The sequence below is a fragment of the Danio rerio genome, chromosome 13 (assembly GCF_052040795.2).
Source record: "Danio rerio strain M-AB ecotype USA chromosome 13, GRCz13ab, whole genome shotgun sequence".
NCBI lineage: Eukaryota > Metazoa > Chordata > Actinopteri > Cypriniformes > Danionidae > Danio > Danio rerio.
The window spans coordinates 13,964,847-13,990,000 of NC_141033.1; the positions used below are offsets into that span (position 1 = coordinate 13,964,847).

The 25,154-nt window shown below is 34.4% G+C and overlaps 1 protein-coding gene and 1 long non-coding RNA gene across 29 annotated transcripts in view; one reads left to right on the plus strand and one right to left on the minus strand.

The window, feature by feature from the left end:
• LOC147834145 (uncharacterized) overlaps positions 1 to 16,660 on the minus strand; it is a 762,525-nt gene extending 745,865 nt beyond the window's left edge. Inside the window, exon 1 of the long non-coding RNA XR_015505825.1 lies at positions 16,628 to 16,660. This is a non-coding gene — a long non-coding RNA (uncharacterized LOC147834145). The remainder of the gene's footprint in view (positions 1 to 16,627) is intronic.
• slc4a11 (solute carrier family 4 member 11) overlaps positions 1 to 25,154 on the plus strand; it is a 176,470-nt gene that overhangs the window by 98,474 nt on the left and 52,842 nt on the right. For all 28 annotated transcript variants that reach the window (XR_015505182.1, XR_015505183.1, XR_015505186.1 and 25 more), the window contains 2 exons: positions 15,751 to 15,874; positions 18,832 to 19,041. Coding sequence is in view for 16 of the 28 variants with exons in the window: in XM_087278027.1 (XP_087134153.1) it covers positions 15,751 to 15,874; positions 18,832 to 19,041 (334 nt within the window). In the remaining 12 variants the exon portion in view is untranslated. The remainder of the gene's footprint in view (positions 1 to 15,750; positions 15,875 to 18,831; positions 19,042 to 25,154) is intronic.

Below are 25,154 nucleotides of genomic sequence, written 5' to 3' on the forward strand. Positions count from 1 at the left end.
GCTGTATAGAAGAGTCTTGAAAAATATCTAGTAAAATATTATGTATTGTCATTATGGCAAAGATAAAATAAATCAGTTATTGGAAATGAGTTATTAAAACTATTATGTTTAGAAATGTGTTGAAAAAATCTTCACTCAGTTAAACAGACATTGGGGAAAAAATAAACAGGGGTGCTAATAATTCAGGGGGGCTAATAATTCTGAATTCAACTGTATATGACATATAAATTCATTTTTTGGATTTTAGTATTTTTTCAGTCATTGGAATTACAAGTATGTGCAAAAATGTTCAAATATGTTAACTTTAATTTGATATATTTTGTACGTGTTTTATATGAACTTAATTATATCTACTGCATTTAAACAAAGGTTGAACAAATATGCCAAAATCTTTATATATTTTTTGCATATCTAATTTCATATACATGAAATCGAAATATGAACTTGCATGCATATGTAATTTGCATATACAATTGAAGTCAGAATTATTAGCCTCCCTGTTTATTTTTCCCCAATTTCTGTTTAATACATTATATACATTATACATACATTATAGTTTTAATAACTCATTTCTAAAAACTGATTAATTTTTTGCCATGGTGACTGTAAATAATATTTGACTAGACATTTTTCAAGACACTTCTATACAGCTTAAAGTGACATTTAAAGGCTTAACTAGGTTAATTATGCTATCTAGGCAGGTTAGGGTAATTTGACAAGCTATTGTATAATGATGGTTTGTTCTGTAGACTATCAAAACCAAAATAGCGTAAAGGGGCTAAAAATTTTGACCTTAAAATGATTCTTAAAAAATTCAAAACAGATTTTTATTCTACTCGAAATAAAACAAATAAGACTTTCTCCAGAAGAAAAAAATATGATCAGACATGCTTCCTTGCACTGTTAAACATCATTTGGGAAATATTTAAAAAAGAAAAAAAATTGAAAGAGGGGCAAATAATTCTGACTTCAACTTTATATCCATATATCTATGCAGGTATTTTTTTTAATTCTTTCTGACCTTGACTTTAGTTATGATCTAAATATGCTATTTGTTCACCCCAAAAATGTATTAGCTGGTCTCCTTGACACTTACATACTTAAAGTGTGAATTTGACTTCTACATCAAATGATCGGCATAACCTGCGACATGTGCCTTGCACATAGCCGAGACTTCTGTGAACTCTCTTTGTGTTGCTGTGACAAAAACACAACTGAAACACTAGCCATCAGTGGGGGTTCTTTATTTTTTAACTATTAAAACCGTATCAAAACATTCAACTTAAAATTCGTATAGATTTGTATGTCCTCTGATGAAACGCTGCCGGATCAGTTTGATCATGTGCTGTATAATAATGTGCCTGAGGCTGATGAGGAGGCGGATGGCCTTGGGGAAGAAGTCGCTATAATGGCAAGAGGTTTTTATGTTCTTGTACTTGCATGTCTGGCTGATTAAAGACAGGTTAGAGGGTCATGCCCAGGATGTGATGAGGATCTCTTCGCTGGCTCTGTGAAAACTGGTTGGTGTTTCTAGTTCTAGTAGTGGGAGGAAGGATTTGCATTAACATACACTTTACTACTACTACTCAGAGTTGCATCCATTTAATCAAGATAAAGTAAAAATCAGTAAGAAATGAATTTGTGATTATATGAAACATGCTAATTATACGTGGTAGAATATGTCTTAAAATGCAATATATTCCTGTAATGGCTAAGCTGAATTTTCGGCATCATTAATCCAGTCTTCAGTGTCACGTTATACTTCAGAAATCATTCTAATATGGTGATTTGCTGTGAATATTTGCTGTTAATTTACTCGCCTCAGGCAATTAAAGATGTAGATAATTTTTTTTTCCCTACAGTAGAGCATTTAAGACGATTATTAACTGAATATGTGGTGCCCTGTGGTTCATAAAAAGCAAGTCAATGGCTACAAAAACATATACAGGCAAAACATAGATTAAAAAAAGGATACATATTGCCTATATGTATCATATATTGTATATACTCAGATTACTGCTGTTAATATAATAACACATAACTTTTCTTCTTTGGAAGTATAATTATTGTGAAAGCTTTACAAGTAAACATACATTGAACTGAGCTGTGGCAAAAACAATCATTCTGTGCACAAAACTGGATATTACTTATAAAATGTGCAATTTAGGGTTAGCACTGTCGCCGTACAGCAAGTAAGTTGTTGGTTTAAGTCCCGGCTTTCTGTGTGGAGTTTGCATGTTCCTCCCGTTTACGTGGATTTCCTCCGGGTGCTCCGGTTTTCCCCACAGTTCAAGCACATGCAGTGTAAGTGAATTTAATTTACAAATTTGGCAGTAATGTATGAGTGTGTGTGAATGAGTGTGTATAGGTTTTTCCCAGTACTGGGTTGTGGCAGGAAGGGTATCCGCTGCATAAAACATATGCTGGAATAGTTGGTGGTTTATTCGCTGTGTCGACCCCTGACAAATAAGAGACTAAGCTAAAGGAAAACGAATGAATGAACAAATGTACAATTTATTTTATATAGCTTGCTGCTAGAGACATTTATAAATGTTAACTGTTATCTGACAAACATTTCATACATGCTAAGCATTTATGAGAACACCCCTCATAAATCTGTCATTTAAATTAATATTTTCTTTAAGAAAATATTCATATGCATTATACATAATGCATATACAGTAGATTAATAAGGCACTGCAGCCAGACCTGAAGCTAATTTAGCTAATTTAAGAAAATAGTTAACAATAATGGTTCAAAAATTTGTAGTCCAAATTTATGTTAGGAAAAAAATTTAAAATAATAAGCAAAAATCAAAAGTTAGAATCAAATCAAATATATTAAATTTTGTTGAAATTTTGAATTTCATATTTTTGTTGTAATATTTTGCATGAATTTAGATGTATTATTTTTTCTATTTCTAAAGATGTTTGCTGACTAAAATATTATTTTAATTTTAATAAATATGTCTGTTTAGTAAATCTGTTTTGTTCAAATTAGCGAAATATATTACTTATATTCAATGAGATTTGATAAAATTTATATAAAATATTAATTTCCAAAATGGGGTGTACTTATTGACACTTAGCACTGTATAAATAAGTATATTTAAAGTTTGCTTCCAAAAATACTAAGCATATATCATTAAAAGGTATATTCAGAAAAAGACAGATAAAATTGCATATAAATGAGCCATACAACCTTTTAATTTTACTGTTTTGAACAAAAAACGTAGATGAAAAAATAAAGTTATTAAATTATAAAATGGTAGCCATTAAAAACAATATACTGTATGTTGAAACATACTGAAATACACTGTAGCCCGTGTCACTGGTTTGCCACCAGTATACATTTTTCCATATTGAAGGTTGTTAAATATAATTTATTATGTAAACATGGTTTTGTATGTTTTCTATGTTAATTTTTATTTGTTTCTAATGAACAAGTTCATACTGACCCTAATTTTTAAAAGCAGATAGTAAAATATTTGTTTGTGTGTAATCGTTAATTGGCTTATGACTTATATAATTTGCATATTTAGAAATATTTAGAACAAATGACGTGTTTGTGTGTAATTCTGAAATTCAAGATTATGTGGAAGACTCATTAATAGAGCTCAGCTAGTAAGGGTTCTGTGATTGCTGAATATTTGCTGGCCATCTACACCTCAAGCAAGTGATGCAACAAAACAGCTTCGTTTATTATAACGAGAGTTTTTGCAGGAGTTGAGATCTCATCGTGATTACAGAAAGCTCACTGTGAGCTAAAACAGCAGTGTGAAAGTGAGCAGTGGACCCTCTGCTGCCACACTTACAGTGCTGACAGTGATTATAATGGGAGCATGGGGTTTTGTCGCATCACACAGCCAGCAGTCTAGCTAGGGCGTCATTCCACACTTCTCCCAATATCTGTAGAGGCTATTTATGTATATGAGAATGTATGAGTGCATATCATTAAAAAATTAACACGAGGAACTGATTATTTTCTTAATGTATACAATAACCATGAAAACCCTTTAATAGTTAAATTATAAACATTATAATAGTCAAATATGTTTTGGTTGTTTTAGTAAAGTTGTTTTTAATGTTAAAAAATGTCATATTCTACAGTATTAAAGCAAACAAACAAAAACTATTTGGGTGTACTAGTAAAATTGCCCATCCACTATATTTAAAGGTGGTCTGCCTAAATGCTAACCGGTCAACATAATATCTTTCAAATACAATCCCTCCGCAAACGCCCACATTAAAGATGACAGAGACCCACTAGATCATATCATTCACTAGTTAGAAAACTTTATAGTACTTTATAATACTACAATTCCCAGCAAAAAACTGTATCATATCTAGCACCTATTACTAACCCATATTTAGTTGCTATTTCAGAATATTCAAAGTAGCATGGTAAACAATATCGGGAGTGTGTCACAGGCTGTCATTGTTCAAAAATTAGCCAATGTGAATATACAACCAACTTCACCTCAGTAAAGCAGGCTAGGTGGAATAGTGCTATTAACTTATGTTTTGTTGGTAAAATGAATAAAATTTACAATATAGATGTAAGAGGTCCTCAATGAAACTGAAAATAGTCACATCAATCTTTCAGCGGAAGATTTCAGTGGCTGAACAACACTTCTCTGCATATAACCTATTCGTAAAACAACACAATCTACATGAGTTTTGTGTGACTGAAATTGTTTTAAAACATAACATTAACTGTCTAAAAGAAATACTTTGGCCATAGTGTCTTCCATAGTGTCCACTGTCCAGCATGCAAAAGTAACTCCAATATTGATTCAGGATTTTAAAAAGTTTTGATTTAGCATTTGTTTTCAGGGCTGTCGCTCACGTGAATCCATGCATAAGCGGATCTCTGTGAAAGGGTCCGCAGTTGTTCAGATCTAAATTTGCTGACAGACAGTTTGGGCTACTTATCAGAATTATCGGAATTATCAGCCCAACAATATTTAATTGGATAATAATTTTTTGTCTTATGCCTTACCCAGAATAAAAAAATACATATAAATACATTTAGATCATTTACTTTCATTTATTAATCATTACCAGTGGAGAGACTTTCAACCAGCACAACAAAAAAATGTTTCTGAAGACAATCACATACTGCACCTTTAAATATACAATACCAATTAAATCTCAATGTTGCTATTGCAGAAGATACCATGATAGGGTTATCAGGAATCATTTTGTTATAAAAGCCAGCTAGATCTAGATTCCATTTACTTTCCATTTTTAATATGGCATTTATTACACAGCTAACTTCCTAAATAAGCAAATCAGCAAATATGTAAAACTGATCAAAATATGGATTAGATTTAAAGTATTTTATTAGCTCACTGAATGCAAAGCTTTCACCAAGTAACCATTTGATAGAAAGTAGAAACAAGTGAACTTCTTATAACATAAAATAATTATGTGGGCAAACGATATTGAGTTGAGCTGAAACCAGGGTGCGTTTCGAATTACATGGGAGTTTGGGGGAGTCTGACTCACCCTAATTAACACTTGATCCCCCTGAAGGACATCAAAACAAGATTGGGGTTTAAGGGATGGTGTTCCCTTAAATGAAGTTAATCAATAATTTGCTCTAATCTATTTCCTAAATAATGTTAATAATTGAAATAATAGATCATTTAAATGTAAATTTTACCACTCCTATAAAGGTTCATACCATTATATGGTTCATATAACAGAAGATGGATTCTATGGCTGCAGAAAAATAGTAATTTAGCCATTTAAAACTAGCAAATCAAGACCACCTATTTTACTAGAAAGATGTTTTATTCACAATAGGTGTTTGTATCAACTTGTAGCTTAAAACTAGCTGTATAATTGTATTTTATTTTACACTTGCTCAAACATAATATTATTTACATCAACAGTAAAATTATAAATGAGTGCAGTCTTTTGTGGTCATCCCCTTATTAGTGCAGGAATGCCAACGTGTCACCATGTGTTTAATATAACAAACGCCATAGAGAGTCACACCGCTGAAGGAGCCGATTTGAGGTTACTGTAGGACAGAACACGTTCAATATCTCTTAAAACAGAAATATCAAACTATTTGATTAATAAATTATGTGTTTTTGAATGAAAAATATAATTTCTGTTCACAGCATTATCTTTTTATTGCAAGTCTAAAAGACTGAAGGTGCCATTTGCACACAGTGTAAATAGAAGATACATGTTATATTTGTATGAAAGTAATAATATGTTTTGCAATAGTTTTCGCCAGATTTACTAAGCAGGGCAAATTAGTGTAGGAGCGCAATCCCATAAAGGTGCAGATGGGTGTAGAGAGTTGTGTTGGTGATTCTATTAAAGAACACAGATGCAGTCAGGTCATTTCCATAATGACCGATGCAATTTACCAGGAAATAGGACCATAAACAAGCAGTAGCAATGATAATCAGGTATTGGTAATCTTCACAACACAAAATTGGGTCAGGATATTATTTTTGGGGTGTTGGAAGATGGCACAAATACCATTAAAATCATAGTTAAAACTTTAGTAAACCAAGTTAAATGAAAGAGAAACTCCTACATATACATATGGTTCACTGTCAAAATTACTCTTTAGTAAATACTCACAGGCCTTTATAGTTAATTTTAAAATATTAAGTTTTTCACTGCACCAAAATCTAAGTAAACTGAACCAAAGCAAACTATTTGACCTTTTAATTTGCTATGTTTTAAATGAATTAATTAATTTGCTATGTTTTCAAAACAATGTAACATATAACAAACAGAACAATACTACTACTACTACTACTACTAATTATTATTATTATAATTATATAAATAATCCTGAAATTTTGTACATTGTCTATGAATAGGGTAAATTGTAGATTATTTACCATGGCAAGCTCACAGGGAACTAAAAACAGGCTCATTTAGAAGTAAACAGTTTAGATTTGAATTTGCATTAGCAAGTAAAAGTAGAGTGGATATGCATTGTCACTAAATGAGTTTAAAAGGGAAAAAACAATGGTTTTATTCATTCATTCATTTTCTTGTCAGCTTAGTCTCTGTATTAATCTGGGGTTGCCACAGCGGAATGAACCACCAACTTATCCAGCACATTTTTACAGAGCGGATGCCCTTTCAGCCGCAACTCATCTCTGGGAAACATTCACACAAACACACAAACTCATTAACTACGGAAAATTTAGCCAACCCAGTTCACCTAAACCGCATATTTTTGGACTGTGGGGTTAACCGGTGGACAGAAACACCAACTGAGCCGAGGTTCGAACCAGCAACCCAGCAACTTTTTTGCTGTGAGGTGACAGCACTACCTACTGTGCCACTGCATCGCCGATACAATGGTTTTATATCAACAAATTAATTGGTGACTGTTCACATCTGTCAAAATCTGCTTTGTGCTATTGAGTCATTTTTCAAAATAACCCAATCCTTAAACAAACCGTATCTAACAGACATCTACAGGTCATGATTAGGTTCTGGTGATTCATCTGCTTTCTTTCAAAGTTTTCAAAATCCGCCCACATGATTTCGTTCTCTGTACTTTTGCTTAACAACCACCAAAACTTTTATCAGCAGCCTCCAAACTACATGAGTGTCACACGGCGCCCAGCATCAGTGCACACACTAGCAAGTGTTGTTTTCTTTAGGCGATTGCAGCACTTTAGATGGTGCAATATTTCACAAGCCACTCCCTGTCAAACTTAACCAGCTGCTGTATGCACTAGTTTAGTGCTGTGCTGTACACATTTCAATTAAGCCATTGTCCTTCTTTATATGCAAATAAGGCATGTTATTGAATGAATTAGATTCACAGCCTTCAGGGCTCTTTGCCTGGTGCAGTGTACATTACTGCTGCTACTCCCTTCTTAAAGCAAGTGGTAAACTTATTTTTAAATATGAAAAGGATACTTATGCAGATTTGGTTGTGGTAATGGCAGCAAGTGATTCACTGAATTATGATAAAATGGAGGAGAACTGCATTACAACTGGGCTCATATCCAGAAACATGGCACTGCTGAGTGCACTTTGTGCAATTAAAAGAAGAGAATCAGGTGACCTGCAATGAGCACTTCCAATACTTTCTTTACTTGTACAGATTTGTTGGATGAATGATGGATAGATGGACAGATGGATGATTGCTAGATAGAAGGATGGATGGGTTGATGGCTGGATAGACAGATGGATGATGGATGGATGGATAACACCTAGATAGATGGAGGAATGGATGGACAGATAAATGGATGGGTAAATGGATAAATGGAAAGGTGGATGGATGGACTAATGGCTGGATGGACAGATGGATGATGGACAGATGAATAACAGCCAGATAGATGGGTGGACACATGGATTGATGGACTGTTAACAAAAGGATGATGAATGGGTGATGGAAAGATAAATGCACTTACAGGTGGATGGATGGATAGATGGATGGATGCATGGAGGGATGGATGATGGACAGATGTACAAATAGGTGATTGCTAGATGGATGGATGGACAAATGGATAAACAGAAAAATGGATGGATGAGTGGAAGAATGGATGATGAATGAATGGATGATAGCTAGATGGATGGACAAATGGATGAACAGATGAATAGATAGATGGATGAATGGGTGCTGGAATGACAAATTGACCTATTGATGGATGAATGGATGATGGACAGATGGACAAACACATGATGGCTTGATGGATAGATGGTTGGATGATGGACAGCTGGACAAATGGATGATGGCTAGATTGATGCATGCATGTATGTATGTATGTATGTATGGATGGATGGATGGATGGATGGATGCATGGAGGGATGGATGATGGACAGATGTACAAATAGATGATGGATGGATGGATAGATGGACAAATGATTAAACAGATAAATAGATGGATGGATAAGTGGATGAATGGATAGATGGATGATGGACAGATGGATGGATGAATGATGGCTAGATAAATGGACAAATGGATGAACATATGATTAGACAGAGGGATGAATAGGTGATGGAATGAAAAATTGACCTATTGATCGAAGGTTGGATGGATGGATGGATAAACAAATGGACAACTGGCTGATGGCTAGATGGATGATAGACAGTTGGACAAATGGATGATAGCTATAATGATGAATGCTTGGTATGTATGGATGGATTGATGGATGTATGGATGGATGAACAGATGGATAGATGGATGGATGAATGTGATGAAATGATAAATGGACTTACAGGTGGATAGATGGATGGATGGATTGATGGATGATGAACAAATGGACAACTGGCTGATGGCTAGATAGATGATGGACAGTTGGACAAATGATGGCTAGATGGATCAATGGATGGATGGATAGACAAATGGATAAACGGATGGATGGATAGATAGATAGATGGTCGAATAGCTGGACATATGGATGATGGATAGATGGACAAATGGATGAACATGAAACGATGGATGGATGAATAGGTGATGGAGGGTTAAATAAACTTACAGGTAGATGGATTGCTAGATGGATGAATGGATGATAGACAGATGGACAAATGGATGAACATGGATAAATGGATGGATGGATGAATGGGTGATGGAAGTCTAAATAAATTTACAGGTGGATGGATTGCTAGATGGATGGGTGGATGGATGATGCACAGATGAACAAATGGATGAAGACTAAATGGATATATGGATGATGGACAGCGGGACAAATGGAGGATGGTTGGATAGAAGGACAAATGGATAAACAGATGTATGGGTGATGGATGGGTAAATAGTCTTATGGGTGGATGGATGGATAGATGGATGGATGATGAACAGCTGGATAAATGGATGATGGCTGGATGGATGAGTGGATGGATTGATGGATGGATGCATAGATGAACAAGTGAATGGATGGATGTATGGATGGACAAGTGGAAGAACTTTTTCTGTTTGCTTTTCACTCTCTTGTGTATTTAATGAATGTGATCTTCATTAAACATGAATTAATGGGTTGTATTTAACAACTCACACTGTTAATTCAAAACCATAAATCAAGAGTCACTTAAGACCCTCGGGTCCTCTCTATGGTCAAAACAAAGACCCACAGTGAAGTAAATATCATAAAAACAGCCCAGTTCAGCCATATGCCCGGTGAGCAAAGGATTTGTGTTTCTTGAAATATGTACAGACAGTTTTATGGGCAAGAAAGGGAAACAAGTGGCTTTGCTGGATGACCCACGGCAGCTCTGAGACTTTACATGTATAGTAAATAAAACAGAGTACTTAAATGTGCTTAATGCACGGCCGCGAGGTTACCAAAGTCCTTACAGAGCGGCATGACAGCTCTAGCAGGATTCAGATGAGTGTATCCTAAGGCTCTCCGCTTTTTTGAAATATCTGGAAAGTCTCTTTTGTCCTCAGTATGTGGGCCACGAGCAGGTGTTATTATCAGTATTAGCAAGACCAATAGGAGGTGTAAGGTCTCGGTATAAGGCTTATTATTAATGTATACACACAAAAAAGTGAAACTACTGTGTCTTTAATTTAAAAGACACATAGTTTACCCCTTTTTTAAGATTTAATATTAATATTATGGTTCTTCTGTATGTGCCAGTTTAGGTTCAGTTCAAAACACAGTTTAGATTTATTTTTTATAATGTGTTCAAAAGTGTTATTTTGGGGGCGTGTACACAGGTCGCTGTTTTAGGGGCGTGTTGCTTCACATGAAAATAAGTTTCGACTTCCCGCCCAACGTAACAAGGGGGCGGAGCCAAGAGCTCCCCCGCTCTGTGTTTGGCAAAAGACAGGCAGACAAAGAGAAGCCACATGAGTGAGAGAAACAGCATTCAGCCGTACATGTACAACTCAGATACAGACCAAGCAGAGGCTACAAAATCATTTGTGTCTTTGTATAGTTTTACAGCCAAATGATACAGGAAACTCCTAGTTTAAAGTTCCGAGCTTGTATATTGAGACTAATAACCACACACACTGAATTAACTTTGTCTGAGGCACCAGATGCTCCGCTCAGAGGTGCGACACAACACCAGACACGCACATTCGCATGTTATTTAATATCAAACTATTCAGATGGCGCTCTTTGGCGTGGCGTAAATATGAAGTGTCCCGAATCGTGGCTGAGTGCCGCGGACAGCCACCAGCTGGAAGCGCTGTTGTGTTTAGTTAAGATCACAGGTGGCTTCTGTGACTGCAGAAATAACGACTGAAGTTTGAGGTAGATGCAATGAAAAGTACAAGTTTGCAAACCTACTGTACCTACAAACAAACTAACTTACAAACAATAATTCCGATTAAAGCGATCATGTGGTGAATGTTGATCTTGTGTTGAGCCCAATGAGCCTTACATATAAAAATAGAGCAAGGGTGTTCCTTTAGTGTCATAGCTTTGACTCTCACGCTGAAAATGGCGGACAAGAAACAACAAACTGAAGGTATGGTGAAGCGCAGCTGTCAATCAATACTGATGGGCAGAGGGACCAAGTTGCGGTCGATGTAAAAACAGCTATAATTGGTCCACCGTTTTTATGTTGTTAAATTGAAAAAAAGGACTGTGTGTGTTTATATCACCCCGATATGACGGTCTATAAACTCTACCTACACTCGTCTGTCCAAACAGCTTGAAGTAGATTTTTCACAGTAGGTGCCCTTTAAAGTACGTTTTATATTGGACTAAGTGAAAAAATATGGTTTTTGCCTTAATAAAAAACAAACAAATAGAAAAATTTAAAAGCATTACTTCACCTCAAAAGAGTAAACCAGAAACGTCACCTAAGTCAAAACTATAATTGGGGAGACATTTATAAATTTAGCTGCAACAAATGACAGGAGATTACTAAGATTGGTTCAAAGCAAAAATATTTTTTGATGTAAGGTTTAAAATAAAAATAAAAAACTTAAATAAATATAAATCTACCTTGAACCAAAGACAAAATTATAATTAATGAAAAATATTTTTACTTTGTGTTAATGAAATTTGTTTTCCTGACCACATCAAATATATTTAATTTAGATTAATTACACTTTAAAGTTTGAACCAAAGCTGAATGATACTTTGAGAAAATCTAAAGATTTTAGCAGTAACATATTACAATATATTTTTTTTAAGTACACATGAAATCAAAACTAGCCATATTGGTTTTGTAAGCTCTTTTAGTATGCCCCAAAATTTTAGTATGTAAAATGTTTCAGCATGCCAAAAAGATTTTAGTATGGTTTGTGTTTATGCAAGTGAGAAAAGTGTGATCCTAATCAACAAGAGAAGGCATCAATATTGGAGCATACACCATACTAATCAAGCAACTGTTTATTGCTGGTTTATTGCACGCAGCTAATATCAATAATCTCAATAATAATCAAAAATCATTAATTAAATTAAATTATTTAAAGATGAGTAATAATGATTACATGAATAAAAGAGATAATGAAACCCCAAGCAATTCGATATAAGTTAATACAACTTCAGAGACATACCATCATTTTCTTCTTCAAAGATTGGGGAGCCCGTAGCAGTCACATTGGAAAACCAACACTTGTGTCCGAGAATGCCAGGCGATGTGCACTTATCTCACAGCTGAGCTTCTAATTTTTTAGCAAGAAAGCCTCACATTTATAGCCGAAATTTGGGTGCTGGCCAAAGGTCGGCCTATGAGTTAAGAGAGAAGAATGAGCCCGCTCTCTTTCTCAACTAGCTGTATATTATTTTTGATTGCACAAATTTATGGTTAGTAGATTTAGCATGATTATCATAGAGTCAATATTCTACCTCCTAAAATTTGGAGAAGGTTAATCTTAAGGTCATGAGACCATTCTCTGATCATTTGGTCATGCTTGAGGGTCAATATTTTCCCTCTTGAAACTTCGAGAAATATGAAAAGTTAACCTTAACCTTTTAACTGCCTCACCAATAAAAAAAAATTGGATAGCATTTCTTAACTCCTAATGTTGCTAATAACACATTCTCAATGCATTTTTTAACACATCCCATAATTTCTAAAATATCAACTTCTACCAAATGGTTGATATGTTGTTTATGGTAAAAGTAGTGGAATTAATGCATATACTATGCATATCTGAAAAATATAAAGTGTTAGCTCAATTTACTTTTAAAAAATATTCAAAATAAAACATTTTTAAATACTAAGAGGCCCTATCATACACCTGGCGCAAGGTGCGACGCAATTGTTGTTTGCTAGTTTCAGCTTGGCGCAAGAGTCGTTTTGACATTTTGCGCCACGCTGTTTAAATAGCAAATGCATTTGCGCTCATATGTGCCGCACATAGGCATTCTAGTCTAAAAAAGGAGGAATATTGAGGCACACTGCTGGTGCATTGCTATATTGAGAAACTGTAATAGACTGTTCTATAGACCAGAACAAAGCCAGTCCAACGCAAAGTGCGTTAGTTGTGCACCTCACTTACACATTGCTTAATACAGACAGGATGTACAGCAATACGCAAATATCTTTACTTATGAAAAATAATTAAAATATTAAGGATATATATAGGATACAATAAGGATATATATAGGATATAAATATAAAGGATTAAAATATGACAAACATGTTATTTTCTAGCATACATAAATATAAAAACCATACCTTTATGCCTTCTTCTTCTCTGGTGGCTTTTTCCGTTTATTCATAACAATTTGCTTTTGCATAATGTTATTATTATTAGCAGTATTATTTTTTATATCCATATTTATATTTGTTTTATTAAAAACAAGCTTAGATTTGCCCCCCTGTCAGGTTTTAGACCACAGCATGTGTATTAAGATATAACTTAGTTTTTTTAACACATTTTGTTATTATTGTTCATTTATTTGTTTGCTGGAAATTAGAACTGAATTTATAAATAGTTTTGAAAAAAATCTTTGCGCTTAACAAACAAAATTAATTATTTATTGGCTAATGGATGTCTGTGCGTACAAGAAGTTTCCCTATCCACGATGAGGAGGCTCATCTCTCATTCTCATGCTGTAGATGCTCTGTTTAACTGTTTTCCGTTTTTCCACTTACAAAGTCCATCATGTAAATAGCAAATGCGCTATAACGCGACGCAGCTGACTTAAAGAGAATGGGAAATGAGACTCTGATTGGTTTATTCTCAAAACACACCTATAACTCATTAAGAAAATAAGCTCAACCCTTTTAGACCATGTGCCACAGCGCAAAGTGGATTTTTTAAAATCCTTAAAATAGTAAAAGTGGATTCTGACACGCCCTTAATGCTTTTGCACCCTGCGCTTTGCACTTTGCGTATGGATCGTCAAAATCGAGCCCTAAATAATCTTTAATTTTTGGACTATGCCATAAAATATTTTTAGGTTCTCATTTACAAGCTTTCTGTTTTTTTCTTTTCTTTTTTTTCTCAGTAAAACCAAAATCAAGTATAGTAGTGCAACAGGATTATGTTTGTTTGATTTTCTTGTAAGCCAACAATGCTGAATGTGTAAACCATTATTTAAAACAGTCAGTCTTCGAATGATTTTAACATTCATTATTTAAAACACTTAACACATGGTCAAATGTTTAGTAGAGCGGACAGTCAAATGGTTAAGGCCATGAAACACCTCTCTGGTTGTTAGCTAGCTCTCTACAACTCACATGGTTATCCACTGAAGCTAAGCAGGGCTGCGCCTGATCAGTACCTGGATTGGGGACCACATGGGAAACTAGGATACTGCAGGAAGTGGTGCTAGTGAGGCCAGCAGGGGTCCTATTTCCCCATGAGTGCCGTCTTTCAGATGAGACGTTAAACCGAGGTCCTGACTCTCTGTGGTCGTTAAAAATCTTAGGATCTCCTTCGAAAAGAGTAGGGATTTAACCCTGGCATCCTGGCCAAGTTTGCCCACTGACCTCTGTCCATCATGGCCTCCTAGCAATCCCCATATCATAATTGGCTTCATCACTCTGTCTCCTCTTCACCAATCAGCTGGTGTGTGGTCTGGTGCAATATGGCTGCCATCGCGTCATTCAGGTGGATGCTGCACACTGGTAGTGGATGAGGCGATTTCCCAATGTGTAAAGCACTTTGAGTGCCGAGAAAAGCACTATATAAATGTAAGAAATTATTATTTTAATTATTATTTGGTCATTCGTGGCATTGGGCATGGCTAACATACTTAACCACGCCCCTCCAACTTTCAGCTTTGACTGATATCACAATAAACAGAAAAAGTGAGGAGGAAATGCCTGCTTTACTACATCCAATTAGCTTGCAGTGGAAAAAACAAGCCTGTTTTATCATTAAGTATTTAGTTTCTCTAGGAACTGTGTCAAAATACAAAAAAAAAAAAAAAAAGAAATTGCAGTTTGTGGTTAATTCTAAAGTGTAACTTTTTAAGGTGGATTTTAAATAAATTGGATGAGGAACAAAGTATTTAAATTGTGTTCCTTATACCGACCTTTATGGTAATATTTGATTAATTTCACTTACTATATATAAAATGACTCAGTCAAGAGCACTAAGTGGATCTTTTCTTTTTAATATGGTTAATTGAGTTGATAATAACCTCAGACTTGTGCGCATTTTTATAACTTTATACCCGTTTATGGGTTTGCCCATCGTCCCACAAGCAGATCTTCCTTTGACACCCCTGTTCAAGAGCTTTCTGTAATCCCATTAGACCTCAACCAATGGATTTGTTAATGTGTTTGCTGTACTCCTGTTACATATTGAATTAATCTGATACTGTGCCAGGTACATCAAAGCCCTGTTGTAAATCGTAAGAGGATTTATGATGATTTATGAACTCTCTGTGACAGCTGTAATGTGAAGAACCTGCAGAGGCGGCACGTGTGTATCTCACGTCTGGATCGGCCGCAGAACTGGGGGGAAAACTGCGCTGAGGTCCGTTACGTCATCCTCATCCTGGCACCTTCAAAGATGGTAATGGCCTCATTAATGTGCATAAAATGTATCGGGTGTGAGGACATTAGCTCAGGTTTATGTGAAAGAAATGGCTTTAATTGCAAATATTTGCTTAGTGTAAGATCTGGAGGGAAAAGATGTTACACAAAAGTGTGTATGAAATAGTTTCAGTTGCTTTTAAAGGTGTTTTTAATATACATTAACCTGAACAAAACGTATTTATTATAGAGTTAGGAGTAGGGTTTAGTTTAAGATTAAATACATGTAATTAGTCTTAATTTACTATATGTGTAACATGAACACTGTAAATTTTAAGGGTGTTAAATAATTGAATATTAATTAATGAAATTTATGTTGTTTGTTCTGTTTTCTAAAGACTCTTTAGAATGTATTGTTTTATTGTTATTTGCAGAATCTGTTTGAATAATTTTGAGGTTATATTATATTATATTATATTATATTATATTATATTATATTATATTATATTATATTATATTATATTATATTATATATTATGGCGACGCAGTGGCGCAGTAGGTAGTGCTGTCTCCTCAAAGCAAGACAGCAAGAAGGTCGCTGGTTCGAGCCTCGGCTGGGTCAGATGGCTTTTCTGTGTAGAGTTTGCTTTCGCATGGATTTCCTTCGGTGCTCCAGTTTCCTCCACAGTTTAAAGACATGTGATGGTGAATTGGATGTTCCTCAGAGATGGGTTGCAGCTGGAAGGGCATCCGCTGCTTAAAACGTGCTGTATAAGTTGGCGGTTTATTCCACTGTGGCAACCCTGGATTAATTAAGGGACTAAGCTAAAAAGAAAATGAATAATAAAAATAAAAAGTTAAGTTAGGTTAAGTTATATTATATTATATTATATTATATTATATTATATTATATTATATTATATTATATTATATTGTATTATATTAAAATGTATTATATTATATATTTAAATAAAGCATAGATTATAACCAAATTATATTTTATTGTAACTAAAAATATTAATTTAAATAGCATGTTAATTTAGAAAAGAACATCGTTTTATCATGTTACACTTTTTTCACACAGTGTAAATGAATGTTTAGAATATATGTATGTATGTATATTCTAAACAATGGAGTGATAGTAAAATTGATAAATTAAAATAAGATTAATTTGCATTGTTTTTTTTTAACCTCATTTGACAACTTAATAATTGATTAATGTAATAATTGACTAATCAAACAGTTAATTTGTTTTTTTTAAGACACACAAACTAATTTCGTCCTCATATATAGGTTAATTGTTGTATTGCTTCAGCTGTCAGTGACTACGTTTACATGGACATCAGTAATCAAATTATTTGCATTCATTTGAATAAGATGATAATATGATTAAGGTGTTTACATTAAGGTGTTTGTGAATATTCCTTTCATGATCCCGTTTTACATGGTATAGCACATAATTCGATTAACGTCATTGCGTCACCACGCTATCCACATTACCTATGAAGTTTTATGTCATTTTGGATGTTTCATTTTTAATTTATCGACTTTAACTGCAGTTTGCCACTTTAACTTTCATTCAGGATTGTGGTGTTTACATGTCTATACTGCACTTCAATAATATGAATAAAATTGACATACTCCACATGTCTTAATTCCATTTATGTTTAGTTCCATTATGACTTTAGTCGGATTAAGGTCATTGCTGTTTACATGGTAGACTCTTAATCAGAGTATTGTCTTAATCATCATATTAAAATCAGATTATGGGTGTCCATGTAAACATACTCAGTAAGATCAACTGGATAACACAAAAATACTGAAAACACACACCTTCACTCATAACCCAACAGGCTAAACCCAGCAACAAACTGTCTATGCACTTTGAAAAATATGGAAATGGTTTATCAGAGTCTTGCAGGGCAAAACTTGAGTAAAAAGTCAGTGTTTGTTCTGTTTAAATGCTTTGATATATATAGAGGCATCTGAAATATTAATGCGATATTATTCAAGGCAGGCTCAGACACACTAATACCATCATATTTAAGTCTTAAAGTCCTGGTCCTGTGTTTTTCGCTCCCCTTCCAGTCTAACCGTAAAGGCTTTGGGGCCCTCGGCTCCATCCAAGACTATTCTGTGTATCTCTTTGTGTCTGTGTTTACATCATAAATCTGTGTGTTTGTGTGTATGTGTTTACATCTGTTTACATCTAATCACTCTCTTTCTCTCTCTCAATTCTCTCTCTCGCTCTCTCTCTTTCTCTGTCCTCTGTAGTTCACCATGCAATATAGATAACTTTTTTTGCTTGGTAATTCTGAGCTTTTAAAAAGAAAGAAATGGCCTCACACACAAACAAGCATCTTCTCATTTCATTAAAAGCTGGATTGTCATACAGGCACGTGCAGATACTCTTGATCCTCTTTTCTTGCCATGTGTTCAAAACAAGAGAATGACATGAACGTTATGTAACTTAAATGGATATAAAACCTAAGATGATAAAGCAAAAATCATGAATGTCAAGGACAGGGCAAACATGGACCATGTAAAAAAATTATTAAAAAATACAGATTATTTGAGGACATTTTGCCATAGAATTCTTGAGTTAAAATGAAATAGACATTTAAATAGACTAATATCTGGAAACATTTAGAATTGTTTATGATTTTGAAAGAGGGCTTTTCTGCTCACTAAGATTTATTGGAGCAAAATGCAATGCAGCGGTAATATTGTCCAATACTTTTGAAAGTAAACCTAATTTTAAACAAAAGGAATATGTGTCTTCAGTGTCAAATAATCCTCCATAAATTAGTAATAAGACTATTATTTTAGTCTTAAAAATCTGCATGTACTTTTAATAAACAGAATATTGTTGTGTTTGTACTCCTACATTTTTCATTGCTATCATCAGTATAATTCTCATTCACAGACCTTAATATCCATAAATAATTAATGACCACCAAATATAACAGGCTTCATGTTTGATCTGTGTTTTTTCAGAAAAGCACTAAGACAGCGATGGAGCTGGGCAGGACGTTTGCCAGCATGTTCTCCGACATCTCCTTCAGACAGAAGCTGCTAGAGAGTAAAACTCAAGAGGAGTTCAAAGAGGCGCTGGTCATCCAGAGGTACCACCTGACTGCTGCCAAGCGTAAAACCACGGCTGTGGAGGGCGAAGAGACAGACCCACACAGTCAAAAACCACTGAAGGTGTGTGCGCATCGCAGCGTGAGCAGCGATGCTTGAGGTTCACTTGTAAAGGTCTTGAAGGGATAGTGCATCCAAAAATGAAAACTGAGGCAATAATGGCACTGGTGCTTTGTTCCAATACCATATGCTTTTATATTTTTTAAGGGAGACATTTTAATTTGAAGTCCATTAATTAGCAGTGAACAGTGGCCAGCATCAAACCTTTTTTTATAGATGAATTTAAAAAAATTCATTTAACTTATTTAAGAAGAGTTTTAAAAAGTTACTGTCTTTCCAGGATTTTATAAAATAACAAATTAGATTTTTGTGACTAAAAAGACTGATTTTGAGGCAAGTTTTTTCAAATTGTGTGGCATTTCTTTTATAGTATTGCTGTAAAAAATACATAAATTTACACATTAATTTATTATTAATTTTTAACCTGAAGAATCGTTGATTTCTTCAATTTACATAAATGAAACGCAGAGAAAAGTCAAGATACACAGTAAAAAGTATCTGTTAATTAACAGTTTCTATATTTTGTGAATTCACAAGTGTTTTCTCTTTATTTATTGAAGTTTCGGTTTGTATTGGTATTGCAATTTACAGAATAATCTGATTGTTGTGATGGACGCAATAGGTTTACATAGTTAGAATAAAATTTAGATTGCATTTTTTATTCTTGTGAGCTGGAGTGAACTGTGGCTAATCAACATATATAATGAATTAACTGTTATTTCTGGATTGATTATTAATAACCAACATATTACATTTATTTTAGAATAATAAACTGTTAGCATTAGGGGAAAAGAGCACTTTTTTTAAAGTATAAAAAAGTACAAACAAAAAATCATATACAATGTTTGTAAAACAAAGATATAAATAGAAGTAAAGGCGAGGAAAAAAAAATATTTTTATTGGATTTATTAGCCCCCCTAATAAATTTGTATACTTTTCCAAATATTTGCCAAATACTTTCACTGTTTGCTAGTATATGTTTTTTTCTGGGGAAAGTCATATTTCTTTTTTATTTATTTGTTTGCCAGAATAAAAACATTTTTTAACTTAAAAAAAAAACCTAATTTATAAGGTCAAAATTATTAACCACACAAATTTTATTTAATTCATTCATTCATTCATTTATTCAATCATTCTTTCGTTCATTTCTTTATTCGTTCCTTCCTTCGTTCGTTTGCTCATTCATTCATTCATTCATTCATTCATCTTCAAAACAAACCATTACTATCAAATGACTTGTCTAATGTCTAATAACCCTAACTTGCCTAGTTAACCTAATTAAACTCGTTAAGTCTTTAAATTGGTGGTTGGAGCCCCGGTTGGGTGAGTTGGCATTTCTGTGTGGAGTTTGCATGTTCTCCCCGTGTTCGCGTGGGTTTCCCCTGGGTGCTCTTGTTTCTCACACAGTTCAAAAACATGCGCTATAGGTGAATTGAATAAGCTAAATTGGCCGAAATGTTTATGGGTGTTTCCCAGTACTGGGTTGCGGCTGGAAGGGCATCCGCTGCATAAAACGTATGCTGGATAAGTTGGCGGTTCATTCCTCTGTGGAGACCCCTGATTAATAAAGTGACTAAACCAAAAGAAAACGAATGAAGGAATGAAGTCTTTATGATGCACTTTAAGCTGAAAACCAGTATCTTGCAAAATAACTGAGAGGAGTCTGTCTGCAGACCTGGTGCAGTGCAATCTGAGCTGCATCCAATGCTTTTTAATGCGCTCACATAACCCCACCTCTAACCCTACCCGTCACAGTGACGTCACTCACTCCATTGATTGCATTGTGTCTGACATTGCATCGCTGAGTGATGCAATCTCAGCTTGCATCATAAAGGCTGCATCCAGATACTATTGATATAACTAGTAAAACATTATGTATTGTCATCATAGCAAAGAAGTTATTATTAGTTCTTAGAAATGTATTACTAAAATTATGTTTTAAAATATATTTAAAAAAATTTCTCTCTGTAAACCTGCAATTTAGGAAATATTTGAAAAAGAATTCAAAATGTCACAGGAGTGCTTATAATATAAGCCCTTTTCCACATACAGACCTTTTCGGAAAATTACAGGCAGTTTTCTGGACAGGTCTGTATGTGTGAACAGGCCCTTTTTGAAAATATTGGTAAATTAGTTCTGGCAGTTTTCGGAAAGAGTAGTTGTAACATAATTAGTAATTTGTTAGAATGCTGTGCTGTGCTGAACGCAGAAGGAAAATTGCCGGAAAGAGCGTGTTTACGTTTACAACACGCTGACGTAAGACGTCTACTCTAGCCAATCAGAACATTCAGCCGCATTCACATCTGCGCTTTTATTTTTTATGAAAATATTTTTCCAGGCACATTTTGCTGCTAGATGTTAGCCAGATAATGTTTCTTTGTTCATTATTAATGCTAACTGTGTAAAAAGTTATAGATAAAATGCTTATGATAAGCCGTTGTTTGTTTACCTTTAAGTTCTGCTTCCTTCAGTTGCTTGACGCGTGTGCACACACATATATTCTGAACATCTCGACATGCGAAAGTGTTCCTCTATATGTTTTCATTGTTGTTCACAGTACTTATCTATCCACAGAGTTTGTAATGTTGTCAAATGTTTACAAATACAAGTGCAGCTGTTTAGAGGTCATTTCTGGTTTATGATGTCAGAATTTACCGGTATTTTGGGATGGATGTATGAATGGTCTTTTCCTGAAAAATTCCGTACAGTCCTTTGAACAGCACTTTTTTTGAATATACCTGTAAAATCATTCTAGAATTTTTTTATGTACCGGTATCACTGTGAGAAAGGGGCTATTGTCTACAACTGTTTTAAAAGTACACCGAAAAAACGGTGGCTGTAAAATTAGGTTTTAATTTAATTACGTTCTATTTTTGTAATTAATAAGTAATACATCAAATACACACAGCTGCTTTACTGCCCTCCATTGTAAAATGAATGGCTAAAGCTTTATCACTTGTTTTTTGTCAGATAGCGGAAAGCCAGCTAACAGTCAAGGTCAGGATTTTTTTTGAGTAATGCATTTTTTTTTTCCACCAAACCACTGTTTGAATGGAATCATTCTTTCATACATTTGCATCTCTTTAAACGCTTAATCCTGGCCTTTATACAGACTTTGTGGTCTGAAAAAATGAAGAGCATATACCATTGGAACAATACCAACGTGATTAAATAACATCGGAATTTTCATTTTTGTGTGAATCATCCCTTTATCGTGATTGTTTGCATCTCTTCTGTCTTCAGCCCTCGTCCGCCAATCTCTCTCTCTCTCTTTCTTTTTCCCCTTCGCCCTTTGCTGTTTGACTTTCACTCCAGTGATTAAGTTCTACTGAGCATGTAGCAGCTAATGAGAATTTATCTTGTTTGTTACTCCGCTTTGACGCACACACACAAACGTCCCATTCGGCATATGTGAGCATTAGACCACCCTGGCTGAGGTTAGCCGCCTGTAAAAGCCCTCTGTTTTCTTCTCCGTAAAGACAACAGCGGCGGCCCAAATAGTTGTGTGTGTTTTTTTGGTTTTGTTTTTTTGCATTTTTCACTCCATCACACATCTGAGGAATGGTAACCAGGTGGAGAGGATCATTGCTAAGTGTGTGTGTGTGTGTGTGTGTGTGTGGGTGTGAGGTCTGTGTGTACCTTGTATTCATCACATTGAGAGCACCAAGTGTTCTCATTATACAAATATAGAAATAATATAGCATTTATACTGTATATAATAATGTAAAATAATATATTATCACTGAAAAAACACTTTCAAGCAGTACTTCATTCAATTAAAAAAATGGATCTTTCATTTCAGTTTATTATTATTTGTTTTATTTTTCAATTAATATATTTTAAGTAAAAAAAATAGGTAAATATCAATGTTTTTGATTAATAGCGCAACTAAGAAATATTTATTTAAACCATTGTACAATTTTCTGGTGATTCACATGAAAGCTCAATATGCTTTGTACTTTCATGGACTTAAAAAAATATATTGTTTAAGGCAAAAAAAATTATTTTTCATTGCCTTGAGTGATTATAATTTAGGTGTAAAACCATTACCCTAATTGTTTTAATTAGATGAATGAACATTTTACGGGAATTGTTGTTTTGAACCTAAAGAGAATTTAAATTAATTGACTTTCTTCAACAAGACAAACATGCTTTGTACCAGGTTTAAAAAAAAATGTTCTCATGGAGAACAAATATTGTTTAAGGCAAATTATTTATTTTTCATTGGGTCAAGTGATAAAATTTAGACAACATAGACTCATTCTGAAAATGAGACATACGTTTCTGGAGATCACGAATTATGTAGTCAGGGCTTTGTATCTCTACATTGCATCTTTAAAACGAATGCTACGAATGCTGACCGCTTACTTCCATGTGGATGGTTTTTGCTCACCATGTACATCATTGGACTTAAGATGCAGAGAGCTGTTGACCACAACGATAGGGTTTGAGTCCAGTGAAGAACACTTTCAGGAAGCGGGTAACCCAAAAATAGTAAATAACTGGGTCAGGATGTGGTAAAATCTGAAAAGTGGTAAAAATCAGACGAGGGCTTTTCTTTTTAGGGATTATTTTTTAAAATTGTTGTTTTGGTTTAGGGAAGTGGTTTATTGGGTTAATCAGTGCTTTTGAAAACACTGTTGGTTGGGTTTAGGGAAGGAGGAGGTTGGGGGGATTGGTTGGTCAGTCAGTCACTTAGTCAGTCAAACAGTCAGTTGACAGCGGCCTCTGGTTGATTTAAGCAAGAAGAACAGGCTTAAATGGCACTCATGAGGGAAATTTTAGATCTCAAATGCATACACAACGGCCTGGTGAATTTGTGAAAATAAAAAATGTAGCTCCTGGGACGTATTTGCGGCTTTCTAGAAATGTATATAGAGGTACGTTTTCAGAATGAGTCTGAGTTGAATTTAGATGTGAACATTTACACCTGCCAAATGCGGGTAGATTTCATCAGTGGCGGGTTAGACAGCCTCTCCTACTAGGCTATTTTACTGGTTGAAAATAATTTTGTAATGGTAGTTTTCCTAAAAGCAGGGTTTGACAATAAGGATGGTCCAATATGCATTCAAATGTGATCTTAGAATAAAGAAGCAGCACGATAGTGTTCGTGCGAGCAAGAAGAAGCAGGTGAATACTGAATGAGAGGATAATCACTCACGCACACAGGTGATGTGATGCCCGCGACTTTTTAAAAAGCATGCAAGCCCCTGTTTCCTTGCGCGAAGCAGCCTTGCCTGGAAATGCAACTGCTGCAGTTCTCTTTGAAAAAAACTGGACAAAAAGTGACGCTCGTGCACCCACAGTCAAAAGTCACACTCAAGAATTCTTGATGTTTTTAAAAATGTCTTTTTGCAACCAACAGCAGTTGCCACTTCCGGTTTAACCATTGTTTGAACAGATTATTATTGACCTAACCATATGCATGCAATATAAGTGTTCATTATCACTCACAGTATGTTTTTCACCTGCTTTTTTTTGCAGTTGTTTCTTTTTAATGTTTAATTATCATTTTTTTGCAACAACATTGCGTTAATAGGAGATTAACTCTCCATTAATGTGTAGTTAACTGGTAATCTGAGAGACCTAGCCATTATTTAAGATATATGGCAATAATTTTTTTTTTTAATTTTTATAAAAAAGTGTGTATACAGCTATATTTAGCTTGTTTTGACACATTATTTAAAAATTGTGGATATGAAGTCATTATTTATTTTTGGTATTGTCAGAGAAAATGTTGATAGAATTTGAGAAAATACATATTTAGTGTTGAGCCCTTAAAAGTCATGTAAAATTAAATTAATTGCAATTCGACACTATAAAAGCACAACCCATTTGCTCATGCTCTTGTAGCAATCTCATACACAACACAAAAAAATTGAATGAATGAGGAGGCATGTGGTTTTATTAATGGTTCATAAATCACACAGAATGAAGTTTTTCAAAACTGTGTTGAATGAAAAAAAGTGTTGAATGTTGAATGTTTTCTGTGAGAGCAGTATACGTTATACACACTATATAATATACACCGTATGAGGGTATTTTACAGTTTTTTGCACTCAAAAAAACTTTCTGCTTGTTCAAACTGCTTATTTTAAATAGGCTGAAACAAAAAA